Here is a 24,823-nt window from a genome sequence, read left to right on the forward strand (position 1 = left end):
TTATCACTGCTTGTTTCATTTAGCAATTTCTCAAAGTAATTACTCCATACTTCAAGGATATCTTTTTCTCCTGTTTTCATGTCACCTTTATCATCTCTAACTCTTTTTACAGTACTCTTTACTCCATTTTTAAGCTTCTTCAACAACCTCCAGAATATTTTGTCACCTTCTTGATATTTATTTTCTATGTTCTTGCCAAAGTCCTCCCATGACTTTTGTTTAGCTAATTTTGCAAGTAAATAAGTTCAAAAATTAAACTCCAACTTTACCTAATAATTTATATGTGCTCCTTTGTTCCTTACGATTTCGTTAATTCACTTAGGTATCACTTAGGTATGGACTCTACTAACATGGAACACATTTTTCTTATTTCTACATCTCAAAACCATACTTCATACTTTTATAATGGATTCTCAGAATTAAGTTATTCTTTGTGTCACAATTTAATTTTCCAAGTCTTTTTTCATTATGGCCAACAAATGTTCTATTGGGATAGTTACCTGGCCACCGAAGCAATTGGATGTTGTGATTTTTGATGAACTCTTTCAGTTTTTTTTTTTTTTTGCAAGATCCTGTTTGGAAAATGAGTTTGTCATTCTAGATATGTGGGACTACTCTTTTCTCCAATATTTTTTTATGTATTGGTAACTTTACATCATACTGTCAACAGATGAACACATGATGACGTGAACACATGGTAAAACAACCCCCAGAACGTCTTTTTAGCTGGGTGTTTAGGAGCCTTGTTGAATAAGTCTTCTCAGCTGCTGATTTGTGAACATAGGTACTCACTCTCCTTGGACAAAGAAATGGCTCTCATCTGAGAATGTGACCTTCTTCCACCACTTCTCAACAGTTCAATCTTTGTACACTTTTTCCCACTGGAGCATCTTTTTCTGCAGAGCTTTCATCGACAGTTTTTTTTTAGTCTGTGTGCTGTCCTTCCTGCTTCCAACAATCTTTGATAGACAGTCATGTTAGAAACATTAATCCCACTAGTTACCAATTGTCAATTTAGTCTACAGCAGACAATCTTGGATTCATTTTGCTTTTCCTGACTAGTAAACAATCTTGAGTAAGTGTAGTTTTTCTTTTTTGTCAGGAGAAAAAGGTACCTGCCTCCCTAAACCTCTTTAAAATCACATTAACAGTACCCAAACCAACACCATACTCGTTGGCAATTTTTCTTTAAGTTATGGATGTGTGCTGAGAAAGAGTACATATTTTTGAACACTTACTTGGAGATGTATCCATTTTATAGCTACACAAAATGAATAAAACACTACGAATGTAAACTTGTTTACACTATTATAAACACACAACACTATTAATACACATTGTAGAGACTGTTAAAACATGCAGCTCAACCAATATAGCAAACTAAAACCAAACCAAAACCAAAAACTTGACGAAAATTCAGCTTGTTCAGATTAATTTGTTTGCTACTGTGGAAATAGGAGCAGTTATCATATTACAAACCTAACAAATAACTGAACAGTTTGAAAGAAACTTGCTGACAGAAAGCTGTTAATGAGTCTTGATTATGTTAGACATAATATTCTGTTGTATACTCCCACCATCCCTTTGTCATTCATAACAAATTACAGAAAAAACACCACCAACTTAATTCCTGATGTATACTCTCCAGGATTCAAATGATTAAATATACGATACTAGCTTCCTATCAGCAATTTTCTTCCAAAGCTCTCATTTGTCTAGACTTCAATATTATCAATCTTACAAATTTTTTCTATACAACTGCATCACAACTAAATCTTGGTCTTCCTCTGGATCTTTTTTTTCCCATGCCATCCTGGTGACTTCAAACACCTGTCTAGCTAAACTTCCTTTTTTACCCCCCCCCCCCTCTCTCTCATTCTGTTTAAGTGACCATACCAGTTACATTGTTATCACAACATCACAACAATGTGATATTTTATAGTAAATGGTGATCTTACCTAACTGCAGCAATCATTATTGTATAACAGTTGCCACCAAGGCTATCTTTTAGAATTCTTGTGAGTTTGCTGTTACGATATGGAATATGCTGTCCAGAATTCTAAAAATAAAAGAAAAATTTTTTGTTTGTAATATCCAGAAATATAGGACTGTGTGTTTACAAATAAGAGATGCAATGTTTTACATTTTCAGATTGAGACTTTAAATTTAACTGAAGTAACCCACAATTCAAATAATATGACATTACAAACTCAACTGGCTTTCACAGTTGATACCTTTGATAAAAATGCATTTGAATCAACAATGCAAAGAAAATTTTTAAAAAAATATGGAAATAGACTGACACAGTAGGACTTTTATAGAAGCTAAAAATATGAGCAAACCAAATAAAAAATAGAAAAATTTAGAAGAGCTGACAAAAAGCTGTTATAGTCAGCTTCATCTCTGCAACTGCTATTACCATATTTACTTGAATATAACTCACTCTTGCGTATATCTCGCATTCCTGATTTTACTTTACAAAAAAAGAAATGAAAACGTTTCGCATATACCTAGCACACAAAAAAAGTTTAAAACTTTAAGAAATAGATAGTGAATATTGTTATGGCAGTTTCAGATATTTTGGAGTTGGGTTGAAGAGAATAAGCAATTCAATTAAACAATCATCATCTTGCCTTTGTTGTTGCCTTTTTTAAAAGTAGTGATAGCGAACAGAATATCCTTGGTAATTCATACCCATTTTCAGTTTTTTTTTTTAAATCATGGTGATCTTATGATTCCAAAATGATAAAAGGACAAGCAATACAATGATACTGTTTGTTTTAATTTAATTACAGAAGCATTGTTGCTAAAGATTCAAATATATCACATGAAGGTGAGTGGTCGATCACATAAATAATGTTGATAATTAAAATTTAAATGCATTCATTTTATAAATAATGTGAGCAATTTATTGAATACTGAGAATTTAATTATAAATGTCAATTTAATTTTTTCTAGTTCCGAAAATCTGAGCATTTATCTCACACCATGATTTTTTAACTTTAATTTTGGGAAAAAAAGTACGAGTTATATTCGAGTAAATACAATATAGTAAAACTTACAACTTATTTACTGCATTAAACTATCACAAACTTATCAATTGCAAGAAATTTGCTATAGTAAACTTCACTGTACAAATTCATGTTAGAGGCTTAATGTAGTAAAACAGAATTGAGAAAGGATTAAAAATATTACTTAATTCTCCCAATATTTTGTTCCAGTCACAGAGACATCTTCATGAATTATACATGAGACTTATAACACACATACAAAGGCAACACAAAACTAAGCGAAACGTGGACAAAAGACTAACATCCTAACTAGGTGGGATGTCCTCTGTCAGCACCTATTGGCAGCCTAGGATATAAACTGGGATCTCGAATTATCGGTGTTTCTCATATTTTGGGAAATTTAATGCAACCATATTTATTTAAATTAGGCTAATTTCTGAAAGCAGCTTCAGATTCCAAAAATAGTCTTTCTCTTCTAAATTTACTGTGATGGAGCATGGTGGTTTTTTTTTCCAATTGATTCTATGAGAAGTATATAAAGCACTGTCTGAAAGGTCCATTGACCATAGTCATGACTGCAGATATTGGCTGATCCTCCTATTTGTCCATAGTAGGCCAACTTGCAGGAACAGGATACTTTATATACCCCAGGCACAGAGAGAGAGAGAGAGAGGAGGGAGCTATTCTTTAGTAGAACATTTACGGGTAGCAAGCTTTTGGGCTTGAAAGCTGTACAGAGATTATATTTCTTTAAGACTCTGGCTATTTTTTCTAAAGTACCTCTGACATAGCAGATGATGACGATGATAGCATTACTAAAATCTTTCTAAAGAGAAAGTAAAGGATTTGGATAAGGATTAATTATTTTTTTGATACTGGAAATGTAGCCATCATTAGTTCTGCTGTAAGATAGGGCTCACTGGAACAAAAGTTATAGGCTATATTGGTTAGTATTTTAATAATACCATATTGTTGAGAGAAAGGGGGGGTTGTAAATGTATCTGCCTGTGTGAGCGGGCTTCCTGTAAAGGACAGATCAGATTACCACTGGTCAGGAGTGTTACAAGGTGTCTAAAGAAAGGCTAAATTATTATTAGTTTCTTTTTCCATGGTAAACTGGATTCTAGGGTGAAGTGAGAGAGAGGAAAGAGTCTAATATGTCTGGGCCATGAGGCCAAATGGAGAACACATCAACCACATTTTAACCAGATAGAAGGTTTGAGAGGTGCTGAGTCAAGAGCTTGTTTTTCAAAATATTCCATAAAAAAATTGGCAAGGAGAGGGGAAACCCATAGAGGTGTCGTCTATCTGTTTATAAATTTTGTGCTTCCACAAAAAATATCCAGAATGGATAGAAAAGGAAGACAGATGTAATATCAGGAGGGAAAACTTTCTGTATAAGTGATAAGATGTCATAAGAAGTGATAAGAGAATACTGGTGAACAATGAGGTGATATCAAAGCTAACCAAAACACATCAGTATTATTTAATGTTAAATTCTTAATAGAAGTTTTAAAATGGATAGGTCTTTATACAAGAAGCAGTATGATCAATGGGGGGGGGGAGTATGCTAATTTATAGCAAGGGGAACCTGTAACATCTACTACAGAAAGATTTTAGTAATGTTATCTTCATCCCTATGTCTGAGGTACTTCAGAAAAAATAACCAGTCTTAAAGAAATACAATAGAAGCATGGCAAGCCCCACCGAAAGCTTGCAACCCTTATACACTCTACTAAAGATCAGCTCCATGCCTGGAGTATATAAATTGTCATGTTCCTGCTAGTCGTTTACTATGGACAGAAAGATCAGCCAATATCTACATGGAAGAACACAAAAAAATACATCTGAAGTCATGAGTATGGTCAATTGGGCCTTTCAGACAAGGCTTTGAATACAGCTCATAGAACCAATTCGAAAAAGACCACCATGCTCCATCACAGTAAATTTAGAAGAGAAAAGACTATTTTTGGAATCTGAAGTTGCTTTCAGAAATCATCCTAATTTAAATAAATATGGTTGCATTAAATTTCCTAAAATATGAAAAACATTAATAATTTGAGATCCCAGTTTACATCCTAGGTAGCCAATAGATGCCCACAGAGGGGCCCACTAGTTAGGACTCTAGTCTTTTGTCCATGTGTTTCACTTAGTTTTGTGTTGACTTTGTGTGTTGCAAGTCTCATATTATAATCCCTGACAATGCCTCAGTGACAAATGAAATATTGGAAGAATTAAGTAATATTTTTAATTCTTTTTTAGTGCTGTTTCACTCCATTAAGCCTTTAATATGAGTTTCTCCCAGCACTCAAGCTTTGACACACAGATTGTTACAATTTATTTCTTCGGTTCCTGTGAGTCTGATATAGTGAGGGTCAACTGTGATATATAAGGTAGTTTCTTATATGAGACTACACACTACCTAGTAAATTTCATAGAATGTCTGATACCATCTTACATTCTTGAAAGATCTAATGCATCAGCTTCCAACAGTTCATGGTCAGAGCAAACTGTGCTCTTCAAATGGGAAAAGTTCTAGGTGTATGAAGTCAGAAAAAACTCCATGTCATCCAAATAGCCATTTTGAGGAATTAAGTTCATCTGTGTGTGTATTAACCACACACACATATATACACAACAGACTGCTAAGCCAGAAGCATATTAGTATGGTATGTGGGGACAAATGGTTAAAAAGAAACCTCATGTTCTTTGAAGAATTGGAGATTTTACTTCATGAGAAAAACCAGGTGATGAAGACTGTTCCAAACAACAAGAAGTAACAACAAGAAGGTAGTTTTGTAAGTTTGAAGCCAGACAATGGATGGATTTTGACAACAGTTCCTTAGTTTTACAGACTTAAGGGAAAGTGGAGAAATGGTAATATTTTCTTAGTGAGCAGAAAAAGCCTAGTTTTTGGAAGAAGAAAAGAGAGATATAAAGTGCTTATCATAAGAGAAAGAGGTGCAAGACCAAAGAGAAGATCTAATCATGAAGATGTGACTTATCAAAGGGTGATGAGAAGCTGTGATCTCTCTCGTGTTAAATAAGACAGAACTACATTTTGTTTGTTTGTTTGTTTTAGGGTTTTATGGTGCAAGAACTATGGTCATACTACACCAGTCAAGATCAAAGCAGTATACAAGGTAAAAATAAGTTCATAAATAAACAGAAGTGTAAATGGGTATAGATATGAATGTATAAGGAAGTAGGTGTGGGGGGAAGATATAAAAACAAGTGTAAAAAAAGGTATGAAAAAAGTGTGAAAAAGTTTGTGAAACAGATGAAAACAACTGGACATTAAAAATCTATGTACAAAAATTTTTTATATAAATAAAAATAATGTAAACAATCTAACAGTATTAATTTTCTGTGAAAAATTAAACATGACATGGACACTAGGTGAGTCTGATAAAATCTACTTAGTGTATATGGCTCAGACTGACTGCACTCTCTCTGATGAAATGAGGGAACTCGGTTAAAATATGACTGATGGTTAGTCATATTTGATACTGTACTGTAGAACTCACTCATACAGAGACATGGCATCAGCCCCACAATAGGAAAGAGTGTATGAGATTACTATGACCTATGTCAAGCTAAGCAAGAACAACTTCCTCTTTACAGACCCAGCAAAGACTAGCAGTCACAATTTAATTACTTGATTTGATCTTGTTATTGGCCTAACCATTCCATGATGACTGCCACTTATATAAAAGTTTCTGTCTTATGATCTGCCTGTAATCAGTGTAAGGTGCAGGCAGATGGTAGAAGCTTGAGAAATAGGCTGAACTAGCTGAAGTACCTGCAGTGTCTTGTTTCCCTTAATCCTAATGTGGCTAAGAATCCAACAGAGGTATTTTAATGCAAACTCTATTGCATACAGGTCAGCAGTAAAGCTGTTACATTCTAGTGAGATCTGGACAGATATGCTGTCTGGGAAGACAGAAGATCTGTCAGCATAAATAAAGAGGCACAATTTGATTCTATAAGCTTGAGAGAGCTGCTAGTAGACAACAGGAGTGGTGGAAAATCTGAGTAGCCTGCAAAAAGAAAAGCTGTATGGTGGTATATATATATATATATATATATGAATGCCACAGCAGTAGTGCATTTAGTGGCATTTGTACTATGTTGTCCATTCCAATACCTAGAGCTTGTAAGAGAGCTTTTATTCACAAGCCAAAAGGCCATATAGCAGTCTGATGGATTGTGTACAGATTTTACCCACAGTAGGCAAAATACAGTTGGTCATGTGGAATAGTCTGACAGGGATTTTATTTTCATGGTGCATAGTAGAGAAAGCTTTTGATGTCAAAGTGACAAAAAGTGGTTCATTTGCCTTTATATGCAAACTAGGGACTGGTTAAGTTCAAAATGCTCCAGTTGCAATTCTTATGGCTTGATGGTGAATGGGATCTAGCCATCGCATGTTTCTCTTTTTAGAAGTGAACATGAGACCCAATCAAGTTGGGATCTAATCAATGCCATGTATAACTGAAGCAAAGAGCATCTTTCAGCACTACAAGAGGTGGAGGATAGGGTGCAGTGGATGTTTGTGGCTTTATGGCACTTCAAAACTGGTGCATGTGAGAGAGAGAGAATAGTAAATTTCTTCTTGAATATGAGCACCAAGAACTTGGCTGCTGGTGCAAATGGGATTGAAATTTGTCCAAGTCTGAGTTCTGAGTAGGATGAAGACCATGCCTATGGCAAAAATGAACACAAATGGTCTTCTGCTGTGAAAATCTGAACTCATTTCCAAGAGCCCATAAGATGTTCAATGACTCTTATATTACATCAATGACAGAAAACAGTAAAGTAATCCACACAGAGGACATTACTTACAGTTACAGTGTAAAATCGTGTAAAAGGAATTTTATATTAAAGCACCTTATATACCGATTTTACTAGTATGCTAAATTCCACTAAAAATACTTGTGTTTTAATAGAAAATTTTGATGTTAATTAAATTAGAAATAAATTTTTTTATTGAACAATGTAATCTCAAAAGATTTTGTATAAGAACAATGGAAAATAAGTGTAAGTTAAATTGTGTCTAAGGAAACTTCTAGTCAACTAAAATTCCAGACGGATTATAGTATTAAATTATGACCTGAGGCCACTACCAACATGAAGGTCAACATTGCATGGGGGTTTCCCGCCTGTATGCAACGACCGAAAATGGTGGCGGGTGCAGAATATCCAAATACCCAGAGGACTATGACGTAAGCGAACCCAAGGTCATTGGAGTCGGATAAATAGAGGGTTGCTGCATCGAGAGGGGGCCTTTTTCTTGGAGTTCGAGTTGATCCAGTGTGCAGTTCCCGTTCGTGGGTCAGCGTGAAGTTACAAAGTCACGTGGAGTTCTGACAAGAGAGTTCGGACTCATGACGGTTACAAGGTCAATGTAAGCTGAGGAGTTTGGAAGAAAGTACGATGATCATTAACGGCAGCTGAACTTCAAAAGAATCGTGGGTGATGAATCGCTATCCTACTCGGAGACCTACATTCACGAAGCAAAGACCAGAAGAACAATGCAACTAAGGCATGTCGTATTAGGAGGAACCAGATGCCGAACTTCCAAGCCGTAGGAATTAAATTGTCCGCCAATAGTAGGAAAGAAGTCTTGCAATTACGTAAAGGATGTTCAGGTGCAGTAACGAAGTCTAACGGGAAACAAGAAGAGATAAGCAGCTATAGAGGACCAGACTTCATGAATAGTAAGAACTTTCCATTATTTGTGTCAGAAAGAAACTTAGATCGTGACAGTGGTTTGTATTGATGGAACTGTTTTAAAATTAGAGTTACAGGACTTTAGGCCTTGTGCTAACAATTGACTTAATTTACTCTATGTAAGAAAAAGCCTAGCTGAATTGTATTGTGAACCTAATTGTATTTTATAGTTGTAGTCATTACTTAAGGCTGAAGTTATATATGTTGATGATCAGATTATATGTAAGGTTAAGAAAGGGGGATAAGATTCTAGACAAGTAGTTCTGCTGAGATTCAGATGATTGTGAAAATTGATCATGTAACTTATATTGAGTTGTTAGATATAACGTACATATTAGATTTAAGTCAGATAATTTGTGTCATTTGTTTAATTGCTTCTTAGTGATGAATAAATTGTTTTCTTATCAAAATAACTTGCCTGATTTCTAAGTCCAATGCACTATTCATAAAATAGAACCTATGTGTCTTAAAGTAGATATTGCCATGACTGCAGAGTAAGAAATATTTGTAATTTGGCATAGAAATAAGTAGGTAAGAAAGGAGCTGTGTGTCATACTGGGAGTTCTATTCTTCAGAGGAAGATACTATTATCCTAGAATTTTGGTGGCGCAGCTGAATAACAAATAAACACCAGTAAATTAGACAAAGAGATTGGCTCCAGCCTGAGGCACTTTCTTTGTTCTTGACATCTTGCACATGTGATCCTTACTAATTGCGGCCACAAGATAGAGGGGACGTAACTGACGATAAGTCAGAAGTGTAATGAAAGTTAAGAAGATAAGTTTCAAACGAGAAAACGTAGATTTTACAAAGGCACAGCCGAACAAGAATTAATTAAAGTAATTAATAACAGTAGAGACAACGATAAAAACCAAGATTTTTCCAACAGGAAGTTCTTCAGTTACTGAGTAACCTTGATTGCAAAAGAAAAGCATGCCACTTAAAATTGAAATGTTGTGGAGAGAATCCTTTACTTGATAGTTACACGACAATCAGAAGTCATTATAAAAATTATTGAAACAATTACCATGTTAGTGTAAAACTTCAGTTTAATATTAAAGCAAAATAATTACTCGTTTCGCACTTCACCTTTGAAGTAGGAAATCACATCTGGAGTATACATATATATATACAAAAAACAAGCTGCACTACAATCTACATCAATAAACTACAATTTAACAGTTGACCATTGATTTGGTCAGCTGTTAAAACTACTGGCCGACCTCTGGTGGAAAAAAAACCTTACTACATAAATGCTAGAGTCCTATTATTATTATCTATTTGATTACAAAAAATAAATTAAACTAGAGCAACATGTTCACACATAATTACTCATATAAGTAAACGTATAAATTAAAACAAAACAGAATGGTTGGTGGCCAATAAAAGCTGAAATAATTGCTTCGTCCTAAAGTCAGGATTTGCTGGAAAACTTGAAGGGACTAAGCAGCCTGAATGTGTGCCATCCAAATTCTTTGGATTTTTATGCCACCATTATTGTTAAGATTAGGATGGTTAATGAAATTTTTTTTTTCATTTTTGGCAGCAAATCTTGAACCCTATCCCCAGACCATGCACCTATCTTCCACCTCTTGCTACAACACCGTTGACTCTTGCAGGCAAAACCACTAGGCTGACGTAGTTTACCCTTCAGAGTATGAAAGGCATATTTATATGGGGAATTTTTCAGCTAAAAGGTAGTTAGCCTGGTATTATATCAAGGTGGCAACATTTTTCCTCTCTGAATCTCCAATTTTTCATTCTACAAAACAAATAAACCAGCCAAAAAAACTCATGTAATTTTATGATAAAAGTATATTTCTGGAAATAATATATTGGTTGTAACAGAAATGGTGTTTTACCTATGGGTGGTAACTCAGTATAAAAACAATAGCTTTGGGAAAGTTATAAAATATATTACCAATAAATTCATTTTTTTTAAAGAATCGAATAAATTATTTTTTTTTTATAAGCCAAACAAAATAAGCATTTTATATATGTATTTACAGAAAGCATTAAAGTATAGAAATAATCCAGACAACATATTTTTCACAATATCAATTCTTGTATAATAATGATGACATTATCACAGAAACTGAATCATTTCTAGCTCATTTAGCACAGAGTTTATTATTATTTGCAACTGTAATATTATATCCAATCAATGTATTTTACCTAATTTTGTCTACCAAACTACTAAAAGAAACAAAAATTGAGATGAAATAAAACACTTTAGACTGTAAATCAAAATGTTGTCTGGTTTTGTCCTGCATATGATTCAAAATTAAGTAACAGTTCAGGACAGTGTTTCTCAACCTGTGGTCTGCAGGCAGACACTTAAATTAATTAAATAAATACATTTGTTTTAATTATCCAAACAAACTAAAATTAAATAAGTAAAAATTATTGAAATCAAATGGAGACATAAAAAACAACAAATAGCATCAGAATGTTCAAAGGTAGAAGCAATAAAACTATATTGTTGTTCACTTCACCCTCTTTTATTACTGGACATTCTGGCACTATAAAAATTTGTAGCAGTAGAATGAATAATAAGAGGGATGAAGCGAACAATAGTATAGTTTTATTGCTTCCACCTTCCCTTGCTGTTTTGTCAGATTTGAAGTGAACATGTGTTATCCACATTTCAACCAATTGCTTGTTGTTTATTGATTTTTATTACTGAAGGTTTTCCTCCTTCAACCAAGGCTCAGTATACCTTCAGAAGTGCTAAATGATACTTGGACAAAGTGTGTCATGAGTTAATCCCAGTATTAATATATTTATATTTTTCGGAAACGTTTTTAATAATGGAAAAGTGGCTTAGAACTAGGACTTTGAAAAGTAGAGCAAATGAAACAGGTGATGCTAACCCTAATTGTGATACACATGTTGTAATGGCAAGTAAATCTGATACTATTAAAGTAGAAATAACAAGCAGTTCAAAGAAAAAATACAGTAGGAAATATAACAGTTCATATTTGGAATTCGAGTTTACATGGTGTGGAGATGAAAGTGAACAGAAATCTCGTGTTTTGTGTTATGAAGTGTTGGCGAACGAATGCATGAAACCTGGAAACTCCGACGACATTTAGAAACTAAACATTGTGATGTGAAAAATAAGCCAATTGAATTTTTTCAGTGACGCTTAGGGACATTAAATCATGGGAAAGATATAGTTTCGGCCATGAGCTACATTAATAGCAAGGCACTGGAAGCATCCTATCTCTTAAGTTTGCACATAGCAAAAACAGGGAAACCTCATTGTATCGAGGGAAAATTTGCTGCTTCCAGCTATAAAAGATGTGGTAAAAACTTGGCAACGGGTTACTAAATGATGTTGATTTGATTCCTCTTTCAAATGACACTGTCGGTCACAGAATTAATGATATGGCAGGTGACATAGAATCTCAGTTAATAGAAAGAGTTAAGAAGAGCCCTTATTATGTGTTATAAATAGACTACACTACTGATGTGCAGTTAATATGCTACATAAGATATGCGCATGATAACATTCATGATGATATTCTGTTTTGCAAAACTTTGCCATCCCGAACAACTGGAGAAGAAATATTTCACACTCTCAATAATTACATAATACACCAAGGGATCTAGTGGGAAAAATGTATAGACTTATGTTCGGATGGAGCTTATGCGCTTACAGGCAGGCATAGTTGGGTTGTTTCTATGGTCAAGGAAGTAGCTCCGATACGAATTGGGTACATTGTTTCATACATAGGGAAGCGGTAGCCTCCAAAGAAATGCCACCAGAATTTAAAACTGTGCTATACAATGCTGTAAAGCTAGTTAATTTTATTACATTAAATAACATTAAACAAACATCCATTAAATAACAGGTTATTTTCAGTACTCTGTGGTGAAATGGGCAGTGAATATATACAACTTTTGTTTCATTCTGAAATTCACTGGCTTTCCAGGGGCAAAGTACCAACAAGGTTATTTCAATTAAGGCATGAAGCATGGTTATCAACACTATCCTATCTTTCAGACATTTTTTCGAAATTAAATAAACTAAATCTCTCCATTCACGGAAATTCTTTAACTGTTCTTGATGCCTACGATAGAATAAAGGCATTCGAGAAAAAAACTGATTTCATGAATTAATTATGTAAAAGACAGACAGTTTGTACCTTTTCCAAAATTGGAATCTTTTTAGTTGAAAATGATATTTGTGTTGATTCTGAGTTTCTGGAAAGTGTTTGTGACCACCTCATATATCTGAAACGGAATTTTGAAACTTATTTTCCGAATAATTTTATAAGAAATTTCTGTGGGTTCGCGATCCATTTCAGGCTTGCAATCATAAGAACGACTTTTGTTATTGAAAAAAAGAACAGTTAATTGAGCTTTCAAGTGACAGTGGGCTTAAAATGCAATTCTGTGATCTTGGCTCAAATTTGGATCTTGCCTTCAGTGAGAAGTGAATTTCTCAAATTATCTGAAGAAGCACTGAAAATAGTCATGCAGTTTTCTACAACATATCTTTCTGAGAAAGGATTTTCATTGCTCCACCAAATAAAAACAAAATACAGAAATTGTCTTAGTGTGTGTGCTGATCTTCGACTGAAGTTGACCAATATTGAGCCAGATATCCAGCAACTCTACAGAGGCCGAGAAGCTGAACCATCTCATTAAAAGTAAGTAGTAACATAATTATATCATATTATTTATTTGGACTACAGTTTCCAATTATTCTCGTTACTGGTTTTGGAATTAATCCATTTCCAAAATCTGACAAAATCGGGGATGAAACCAAAGTTATGCAAAATGACATCATGGTGAGGCTCAACTCTACTGCCGAAGAGGATAACTGCCTGGGTCCCATTTAGCGAAGTTCCGTATCTCGTATGGTCACTTGCGGGAATATGCGGCCAAGCACACCAAATCCGTCGCATGCAGACAACATCCATACAGTCATGGATTGTACAGAAACATAATCACAATGTCACGAATACATATAGAACACAGGATGGATATAAATAAAACCACCACATGATTAATGAATCTACCAGATTTACGATGACCAATGTTGTGCCTGTGGATAAAACAGGATGGATATAATTAAAACCACCATCATAACATGATTAGAAATCACACGCGTACAGTATATATGGCATATAGTCGCTGGCGGGAAAATGAGCCCGAACACGTGGATAACACTTAGCAACTGACATCGTGGGTCGGACTGTTTACAGATATCGGGAATGACCTCACATAACAGGATGTCTTAAATTTTTTTGCTGGTCATGGAAAACTCCTCAGGAAAATAAGGTGATTCGACCGGAAGAGTGAGTGAGTGAGTGAGTGAGTGTGTGTGGATGGATGGATGGGGGGGGGGGGGGGGCATTAATGGCTTTGGGGTGTTCTGAGTGAAATTTTTGGGTATATGCAAGGGATGGTTTGGACAGGACAAGGGATGTCATCCATGATGGAATCCATGGATTTCAAGTTCGTATTCAGTAGTATGATGAATGGAGTAAGATAAGAACAACATTTTTCCTTCATCTCACAATGCACTTAGCGAATATAACGGTTTACATGTTGCAAGTCGAATCAGAGCATGCGTGAACATAAAAGTTGTTGAGGAAATGGGGACAACATATAAAATATAAAAGTTGTTGTGGGTTGATGAATGGGGATTAAAGATAAACGTCGTTGTGGGCAGATAAATGAAGGTCACAGCTGGACGGCACTGATATTCCCCATTCATTTGCCCATGGTACCAACGACGCTAAAAATGTTGTGGGGTGAGCTTAATGAGTGTGGGCAGAGGAATGGGGATAACATATAAAATATAAAAGTTACTTTAAGCAGATGAATGGGGGATATCAGCAGGATGGCACTGATACAACCCCATTCATTTGCCCACAACAAATCGGAAACTGATACCTTTATTGTTTAATAAAAATTAAAACTTTGTTCAGTGATGATATACTTTTAATCGTTTACTTCCAACTTAATTATGTTTCCATATGTATTTGTAAATGTTTATGTATATGTAAATGTAAACATTGTATGTAAATATAATATGTATATGTTGTAAATGTTGGTAATACTGTTACACCTGATATCTTAAGAATGTAGAATTCTCAGCTATCATGGTGTAACATGAAGAATAAATAAATTAAAAACCCTGCATAAAAGATAATAGATGAATTAATTAAAAGAAAAAGAAATATTCTTGCAGCCAATAAAATATAAAGGTGTTTGTTGAACTAACTAACAAAAATAAAGAATATATTAATGTTGTAATATGATATAAAAGAGAAAATTTAACTAAATAAGACAGAAAAGGATTAGTCATAAGAGATGGTATGTGAGAGGCTAGAGATTAAAATATTAAGTAAGTTCATAGAGAAATTTTGGAAAGGGGATTAAGTTAGAGGCTAGCAAAAGAAAAACAACAGACTATCGCTCAGGGCCGATTCCCGGATTAAGACATCGTTACAGGCTAGCCGACCAAAGGACATTTGACAGAAAAACGCCACCCTAATTGGTCGGTGAAGTAGGGGGCAGAGAAAAGAAGTTAAAGAGGGTGCCGTTAGGAGAGCAAGTAAAAAGGGTTGAACCCCCCCCCCATGGGACTTTTAGGCTTTTAGACCTTTTTGGCTTTTGGTTCTGTTCCAGGAGAGTTCTTCGCGAGCTCCTTCGTATGGGTTTCACGGTGCTTTCCTGAGTGGCGAGATTGGAGTTATATCTCTGTCGTCACAACACGGAAACAAAAGTGAGCGGAATTTCGGTTCCATATTTCCTATATAAGAAGCGAAGAATGCCATATAGTCGAGGAAAAGAAATCATATTCTTTGTGTTTCAACTTCAGTGACAACCACGAAAAAGGGAAAGCTGTAAAGAAATCGATATCCACATCGCGAGTTGCACAGCCGTTATTTAGAGGATTCAAAGTGTGTCCTGAATAACGAAAGGTAAAGACCGCGTAGGCATAGTTCAATTCAAAAGGGAACATAGGAGAAGCAGATTATCGGAGAGGTTATACCAGGATACTTCAATCAGAAAAAGATAGAGGCCCATATGGAAAACTCAGGAAAGAAAGGTACTGTAAATTATATCTCGTGTTAACTAAGATTCGTCTGTATTAGTTATCATTATTCTAATACTGAACTGTTGAAGTGACCAAGAAAACAATACTAGGACTTTAGTATCTGACAGAATATATTGAAAGTAAGCTGGCTAGTGTTAATGTTATATGAGTAATTAAGTGTCCTGAGAATTTTGCATGTCTATTATATTGTATAAGAAAGTTTAAATGTCATAGTTATGTGTTAGTGCAGTAAATGGTTTAGTTAAGCTACTTAAGTTTGGATAGTTAAATAGCATGAATTAATCTTATATGTCCATGTCATATGAAGTTATGTGTTGAATGTGTATGGCGGCATGATCGTAATACCCATTATAGGATCATAGCTTAATTATTTATGATAAGCTAATGTCAGTTTGTAAATATTTAGTATAGCATTGAATTGAGTAATAACTAAAATTTGAATTGTACCATGTTAAGGAATTTAATAAACCTTTTGTCCAATGATAAAAGTTGTCTGAAATTGCTGTCCAATGCACAACTTGAAAAATGACGAACCTAATCACTCGGGAAATTAATGTGTTAAGAAACTAGATAAAGTGTCACGACTGCAACATAGTTTCACTTTCAGACATATTTTAGTTCTTTCTCCTTGTTTTTGTATATAATATCTCAAACTAAATATCCCAAAAGGCGCAGTATAATACAAATATTAGGGGTACTAAGGGGAGAAATAACTTAAGTATTAGTAAATTTTTTGGTGATATCTCGTGCATAGATAATAGCAGAACATAGATAAGCGGAAATTGTTAGATAGAATAAAAATTCAAAAGGGACACAACAATACCCACATACATTTAAAAAAATTAAATAACTTAGTGGTCTGTAGAATTGCTTTAGGCATACCAAAATTTGATTAAATTCTGTCCACATTACTTTATATTCTTTTTAAAATACTGTGTCATTTTGGTCCTGCAAATTGTCTGATGTAAACTGAAATGCCTTGACAAAATTTTGTGAAGATCAAAAATAACAAATTTTATTAAAATTTGGTACCTTTAATCTTATTACAGCCAAAGAAGAGTTATTATCTGCATATAAGATAGATAAGATGGATTATCTGCACATAGATTAAAAGTGCTTAAACATTTTCTAAAACACAATAATATGCTGCATGTAATGCTGAAACATTTCAATAATGACATACAGATTGCCCAAGTCAACAGTTATTGTTTACTGCTAAGACCAGAAGCAGCATGATATCTTTCTATTATCACATTTCTCAATATTCCACTGAAATAGTACATATCTCAATCAACAAATATATGACAACAGATGCCTCTTTCTAAAGAAGACAGTAATAAAGTACCTTTTTATCAGTTAGAGAATTGATACAATTTCCTAATGCCAGAAGTGATTTATTGATGTTAGCACCTTCTCTGCGACGTGCTGCATGACCAGAGGTTACAACAGATGCTTTTTCTGAACCTGCTAAATCAATAAGGCTCATTTTAGCAACATGGACATCAGATGTCAGACCTGAGAATCGATCCTGCTGCCTTACATATACCTACAAATAAAAGAAAAATGCATAGTTTATAGGCCAAAATTGGGTTTTTGTATATGTGATAAAATTATAATAATGTAATCTGACATACACCCATAAAAACTCTAGTCATTCACATCCCATCTTCCCTTTCATATTAATGGCCTCATAGTCAAGTAACTTGGCTTCTTAGAAAGTACTTGCTGTTTATGATAGGGCAGTTAATCCTATCTGCAGTCTCCGTGTCTGTAAATTGTATTCTGCTGGCTAGTTTTTCTGTTTTGAGGGATGAAAAATCTACCAATCCTCATGTGGAATAAGATAACTCATCTTTATTTTAAAAGTCCTAAAAACAGCTATTAGTGTCCTAGATGGGATTCAAACTGTCATTCCAACCAAAGGACAATGTCAATACCGAACTGGTACTGACATGGCCCTTACTCTCATTCACAGTCACTGAAATTTTCCTTTTATATTAATCCTATGCATAACAGCTTGCTAAATCTAAATCACATTAATGCTATTTGTGAGCACAAATGAAGTGTTATCTTGTCACTGATATATAAAACTATCTGCTAGGAAACTGAAATGAATCTCGTGGAATAACTGAAATGAATCTCGTGGAATAACTGAAATGTATTGAAGAAAAGGTGATGCAATTTTATTATTGTTCAAAAAATGATAGTTCAAATATTAACACTCCCACAAACTAGCAACAAATAACACAAGATAACTAGCTTTATACTATCATCATTATCAAATTCTTGCCATGAACAGGATATGATAGTACTACATGAAAAATTTACATCATTACTAACTTCCTATCTACAATTTTCCTAAAAATCAGCCTGTTACTTGTAAAGACTCCAACATTATCAGATCTTAGGGGTGCATAAGGGTCAAAGCTGTATAACTGAGAGGAGACCTCCACATAGCCTTTAAAGGAATGCAGAGAACCGACCAAGGCTTCTCACCTAATGTCCAATCCTCACCTTCTCGTGGTGCACCCTGTTGGGTATCTACTTGGATACTGAACGAATGAGGATGGGCTGGCAATTTGGGATTTAGCCGACCAAATTGTATTCTTATTGGTTCAACAAAATAAAAAATGATGGTACAACATGACAAAATTTCATGCCAGCTGGGGCATCGCCCGGTTAAACAAGGCCCCCGTTGTTTTCGCCAGGGAACTAGGGTGAACAGCGAAAAGTCAGCTACTGGATCAAATCTGAAAACAAACTCCAACTCAACATCACCAGAGTTAAAGATCGTACTATCAACATAAGAAGCCTGAATGGCAAAGAAAGGGAGCTAGCTGAAGAATTAGATAAGTACCAGATCAACATAATAGGGGTGATTGAAACAAAAAAAGACAAAAACTGGTGAGATCTTTCTGAGCAATAAATACAAAATGTTATATTCAGGCAATGACAATCAAGGAAAAGAAGGGGTAGCCATAGTATTCAGCACAAAATACGAGGCTAATCTTCTTGAATGGCAGTCAGTCTCAAGAAGAGTAATGTGGACAAATATGAGAATGGGGAACTGGACAATGAGACTTATTTGTGCCTATGGTCCCATAGAAGGTTCTATTAAGGTAGAAGTGGAGGAATTTTTTGAGGCTTTAGAAAAAGCAACTGACACAATGAAACAGGAAAAGTTGGTCCTTGTTGGGGATATAAATAGCAGAGTAGGAAATGATTGTGAGACATACAAAAATATTCTGGGAAAATTTGGAGAAAAGAGCAAAGCTAATAATAATGGCAAATATCTGTTGGATTTCTGCTCAGGACATGGACTGGTTATTACTAACACCATGTTCCAACATAAAAATGTGCACAAATTCACATGGAGAGAAGAGGCAAGGAATAAGAAAAGTCTCATTGACTATGTTATTGTTGAAAGTGATATTTTTCCCCTGGTGCAGGACATCAGAGCGTACAGAGGATTTGAAATTGGAAGTGATCACTATTTAGTCCTGAGCAGGATAAAATTGAATTTCATATTGAAAAGAATAACATGTAAGAAAATTTTAAAACGAATAAAAGTTGAGCAGCTCTCAGATGCAAACTGTAGACTAAAATACACAAAGATTATTGAAGAAAAAATGAAAGAGTTTGAGAACAGGAATCAAACCTTGGAAATTCAGTGGCAAATTCTGAAGAAAACAGTGATTGATTCTGCCAGAGAGGCATGTGGTGAAGTCATCTGCAAGGATAAAAAAATCAGAACTCCATGGTGGACACATGAAGTTAAAGAGGCAGTGAAGGAAAAGAAGAAAGCATATCAAAAGTTCCTGTCAAATAAATCAACTTGTGCTCTAAGAGAATACAGAGACAAATGCAAGAATGCTAAACACTGTGTAAAACTAGCTAAACAAAAGTCATGGGAGGACATTGGCAAGAACATAGAAAATAAATATCAAGAAGGTAGTAAGATATTCTGGAGATTGTTGAAGAAGCTTAGGAATGGAGGAAAGAGTGCTGTAAAAGGAGTTAGAGATGATAAAGGTGACATGAAAATGGGAGAAAAAGATATCCTTGAAGTATGAAGTAATTACTTTGAAAAACTGCTAAATGAAACAAGCAGTGATGACAGCACAGTGGTAAAAAACACTGACCAGGCATGCAGTCAGGAATATATATCCATACTTGAAGTAGAAAAAGCCATCAAAGGCTTGAAATGTGGAAAGGCAGCAGGAGTAGATGATATTCGTCTAGAAATGCTGAAGTATGGTGGTATAAGATGATATTCGACAAGAAATGCTAAAGTATGGTGTTATAAGATGATATTCGACCAGAAATGCTAAAGTATGGTGGTATAAGAGTCTTGCAGTGGCTGCACTGCATAGTTCAGAAAGCCTGAACAGAGGGACGAATTCCTGATGTTTGGAGTAGAGCTCTCATAGTACCCATATATAAAAAGGGAAATAAAACTGAATGTGAGCATTACAGAGGTATTTCCCTACTGAGTGTTTCTGGCAAGATCTATGTAAGTATACTTGAGAAACGGTTGAGAAGAATTCTGAAAGAAAATCTTGGTGAAGAACAAGCTGGATTCAGGCCAAATACAGGCTGTCAGGATCAGATCTTCACTTTACGACAATTAGTCGAGAAAGCATGGGAAATAACAGAGATCTGTATTTAAGATTTGTCGATTTGGAAAAGGCATATGACAAGATGCCAAGAGAGAAGTTATTCGATATGCTAAAGTTATATGGTGTCAATGGGGCATTATATCAAGCAATACTTAGTCATTATTTGAGTTGTAAGTCGGCAGTTAGAACTGAAGTAAAGGAAGATGGTTTAATGTTAAATCTGGTGTGAGACAAGAATGTACATTATCCCCTCTGTTATTCATTATCTATATGGATCACATTATGAAGGAAAGTGATATTAAACATGAAATCAGAATTGGAGATGTTAATGTCAGCTCTTTGCTTTATGCAGATGATGTTATACTTCTAAATAAATCCGTTACAAGATTCTCTGACTAAATTGAATAGCTGTTGTAATAGATATGGTATGAAGGTCAGCAATAAAAAGACAAAGACAATGAAAATAGGCAGAATCATTGAAAAGGTCAACTGTGTTGTGAATGGAGAACCTGTGGAACGTGTGAAACATTTCAGCTACTTAGGCATGATTTTTACTGAAGATGGTAAATTAAATATAGAAATAGACAACACAATCAGCAAAACAGGTATGGTAGGAAGTCAATTGAATAAATTCATAAGGAATAAGAGAGAAATTATTCGGAACACTAAATTAGGTGTATACAAGACAGTGTTCAAACCAGTTTTAACTTATGGATCTGAGAGCTGGGTCAGAAGTAAAACACTTGACCAAAGACTAGAGACCGCAGATATGAGAGTCCTGAGAAAGATTATAGGCTTGAACAGATGGCATCAATGACAATATCATATTAAAAACGAGGATATTAGGAAAGAACTTGACATTGTCAGCATCCAGGAATGCGTTAGCAGAGCTAATCTCAGGTGATATGGTCACTTAAACAGAATGGGCGAGGAAAGATTAGCAAAACAAGTGTTCTCTGCCAGGTTTGCAGCAAAATGACCCAGAGGAAGATCAAGATATAGGTGGATTGATAAGGTACAAAGTGCCTTGGACGATAGAAATATAAGATCTGATAATGTTGGAGTCTTGACAAGTAACAGACTGATTTGGAGGAAAATTGTAGATAGGAAGTTAGTAATGATGTAATTTTTTTCATGTAGTACTATCATATCCTGTACAACCCATGAGGATACATGGCAGGAATTTGATGATGATGATCATATTTCTATCTTCTAAGGAACTTTGTACCATATCAATCCACCTATATCTTCGTCTTTCTCTGGGTCGTTTTCCTGCCAACCTGGCAGAGAACACTTGTTTTGCTAATCTGTCCTCGTCCATTCTGTTTAAGTGACCATACCAACTAAGATTGCCTCTGCTAACACATTCCTGGATGCTGACAATGTCAAGTTCTTTTCTAATATCCTTGTTTTAATATGATATTGCCATTGATGCCGTCTGTTCACGCCTCCAATCTTTCTCAGAACTCTCATATCTGTGGTCTATAGTCTTTGGTCAAGTGTTTTACTTCTGACCCAGCTCTCAGATCCATAAGTTAAAACTGGTTTGAACACTGTCTAGTATACAGCTAATTTAGTGTTCCGACTAATTTCTCTCTTATTTCATATTAATTTATTGAATTGACTTCCCACCATACCAGCTTTGCTGATTCTGTCATCTATTTCCTTATTTAATTTACCATATTCACTAAAAATCATGCCTAAGTAACTCAAATGTTTTACTTGTTCCACAGGTTCTCCACTCATGCAGCTGACAGTTTCATTGATTCTGTCTATTTTCATTGTCTTTGTCCTTTTATTGCTGACCTTCATACTATATCTATTACAACAGTTATTTAATTTAGTTAGGAAATCTTGCAAACTTGTAGCGGATTTATTTAGAAGTATAACATCATCCACATAAAGCAAAGATCTGACATTAACATCTCCAATTTTGATATCACGTTTAATACCACTTTCCTTCATAATGTGATCCATATAGATAATGAATATCAGGGGGGATAATGTACATCCTTGTTTCACACCTGATTTAACATTAAACCATCTTTCTGTACTTCTTCTTCAATTGTAACTGCTGACTTACAACTCAAATAAAAACTAAGTATTGCTTGATATAATGCCCCATTGACACTATATAACTGTAGCATATTTGATATCTTCTCTCTTGGCACCTTGTGATATGCCTTTTCCAGATCAACAAAACTTAAATATAGATCTTTGTTATATTCCCATGATTTCTGAACTATTTGTCGTAAAGTGAAAATCTGATCCTGACAGCCTCTATTTGTCCTGAATTCAGCTTGTTCTTCACCAAGCATCCCTTCCACAATACTTCCCAACCGTTTCTCAAGTATACTTGCATAAATCTTGCCAGGAACACTCAGTAGGGAAATATCTCTGTAATTCTCACATTCAGTTTTATTTCCCTTTTTATATATGGGTACTATGAGAACTCTACTCCAATCATCGGGAATTCGTCCCTCTGTCCAGGCTTTCTGAATTATGAGTGCAGCCACTGTAAAACTTTTATACCACCATAAATCAGCATTACTTGTCGAAAATTATCTCCTCGTGCTGCCTTTCCACATTTCAAGCCTTTGATGGCTTTTTATACTTCAAGTATGGATATGTATTCCTGACTGCATGCCTGGTCAGTGTTTTTTACCACTGTGCTGTCATCACTGCTTGTTTCATTTAGCAGTTTATCAAAGTAATTACTCTATACTTCAAGGATATCTTTTTCTCCTGTATTCACGTCACCTTTATCATCTCTAACTCCAAGCACTCTTTCCTCCATTTCTAAGCTTCTTCAACAACCTCCAGAATATCTTACCACCTTCTTGATATTTATTTTCTATGTTCTTGCCAAAGTTCTCCAATGACTTTTGTTTAGCTAGTTTTACACAGTATTTAGCTTTCTTACATTTGTCTGCGTATTCTCTAAGAACACAAGCTGACTTTCCCAGGAACTTTTGATATGCTTTCTTCTTTTCCTTTCACTGCCTCTTTAACTTCCTGTGTCCACCATGGAGTTCTGCTTTTTCTATCCTTGCAGACAACTTCATCACATGCCTCTCTGGCAGAATCAATCAATGTTTTCTTCAATGCTTGCCACTGAATCTCCAAGGTTTGGTTATTGTTATCAAACTCTTTCATTTTTCTTCAATAATCTTTGTGTATTTTAGTCTCAGTTCACATCTGAGGGCTCCTCAACTTTTATTTGCTTTAAAACTTTCTTAGATGTTATTCTCTTTAATATGAAATTCAATTTGATCCTGTTCAAGACTAAATAGTGATTACTTCAAATTTTAAATCCTGTGTACACTCTGGTTTCCTGCACCAGGGAGAAAACATCACTATCAGCAATAACGTAGTCAATTGTTCAGACTTTTCTTATTCCTTGCCTCTTCTCTCCATGTGAATTTATGCACAGTTTTATGTTGGAACATGGTGTTAGTAATAACTAGTCCATGTCCTGAGCAGAAATCCAACAGGTATTTGCCATTATTATTAGCTTTGCTCTTTTCTCCAAATTTTTCCCAAATATTTTTGTGTCTGTCAATCATTTCCTACTCTGCTATTTAGATCCCCAACAAGGACCAACTTTTCCTTTTTTGTTGTATCAGTTGCTTTCTCTAAAACCTCAAAAAATTCCTCCACTTCTACCTTAGTAGAACCTTCTGTGAGACCATAGGCACAAATAAGTCTCATTGTCCAGTTCCCCAATCTAAACAATGAGACTATTTGCCCACATCACTCTACTTGAGACTGCCTGCCATTCAAGAAGATTAGCCTCGTATTTAGTGTTGAATACTATGATTACTCCTTCTTTTACTTGATTGTCATTGCTTGAATATAACATTTTGTATTTATTGCTCAGAAACTTCTCACTAATTTTTGTCTTGTGTTTTTTGTTTCAGTCACCCCTATTATGTCGATCTGGTACTTATCTAATTCCTTAGCTAGCTCCATTTCTTTGCCATTCAGGCTTCTTATGTTGATAGTACCGATCTTTAACTCTGGTGATGTTGAGTTGGGGTGTGTTTTCAGATTTGTTCCAGTAGCTGACTTTTCGCTATTCGCCCTGTTTCCCTGGCGAAAACAACAGGGGTGTTGTTTAAACGGGCGACACCCCAACCGGCATGAAATTTTATCATGATGTATCCATCATTTTGTATTTTGGTTTAAGTGAATAAGAATACAATTTGGTCGGCTAAATCCCAAATTGCCAGCCCATCCTCATTCGTTCAGTATCTAGGTAGATACCCAACAGGGTGCGGATTGAACATCAGGTCAGAAGCCCTGGTCGGTTCTCTGCATTCCTTTAAAGGCTATGTGGAGGTCTCCTCTCAGTTATACAGCTTTGACCCTTAAGCACC

At 35.1% G+C, this 24,823-nt stretch overlaps 1 protein-coding gene across 2 annotated transcripts in view; it reads right to left on the minus strand.

Annotated features, from left to right (window-relative positions):
* Positions 1 to 24,823, minus strand: part of LOC150095716 (kinesin-like protein KIF18A) — a 207,048-nt gene that overhangs the window by 119,498 nt on the left and 62,727 nt on the right. For both annotated transcript variants that reach the window (XM_090410247.1, XM_090410246.1), the window contains 2 exons: positions 17,171 to 17,371; positions 1,959 to 2,059 (listed from right to left, as the gene is read on the minus strand). In XM_090410247.1, coding sequence (XP_090266373.1) covers positions 1,959 to 2,059; positions 17,171 to 17,371 — 302 coding nt within the window. The remainder of the gene's footprint in view (positions 1 to 1,958; positions 2,060 to 17,170; positions 17,372 to 24,823) is intronic.

Source organism: Typopeltis vanoorti, chromosome 20 (assembly GCF_054136105.1).
Source record: "Typopeltis vanoorti isolate ZY-2024b chromosome 20, IOZ_Tvanoo_1.0, whole genome shotgun sequence".
NCBI lineage: Eukaryota > Metazoa > Arthropoda > Arachnida > Uropygi > Thelyphonidae > Typopeltis > Typopeltis vanoorti.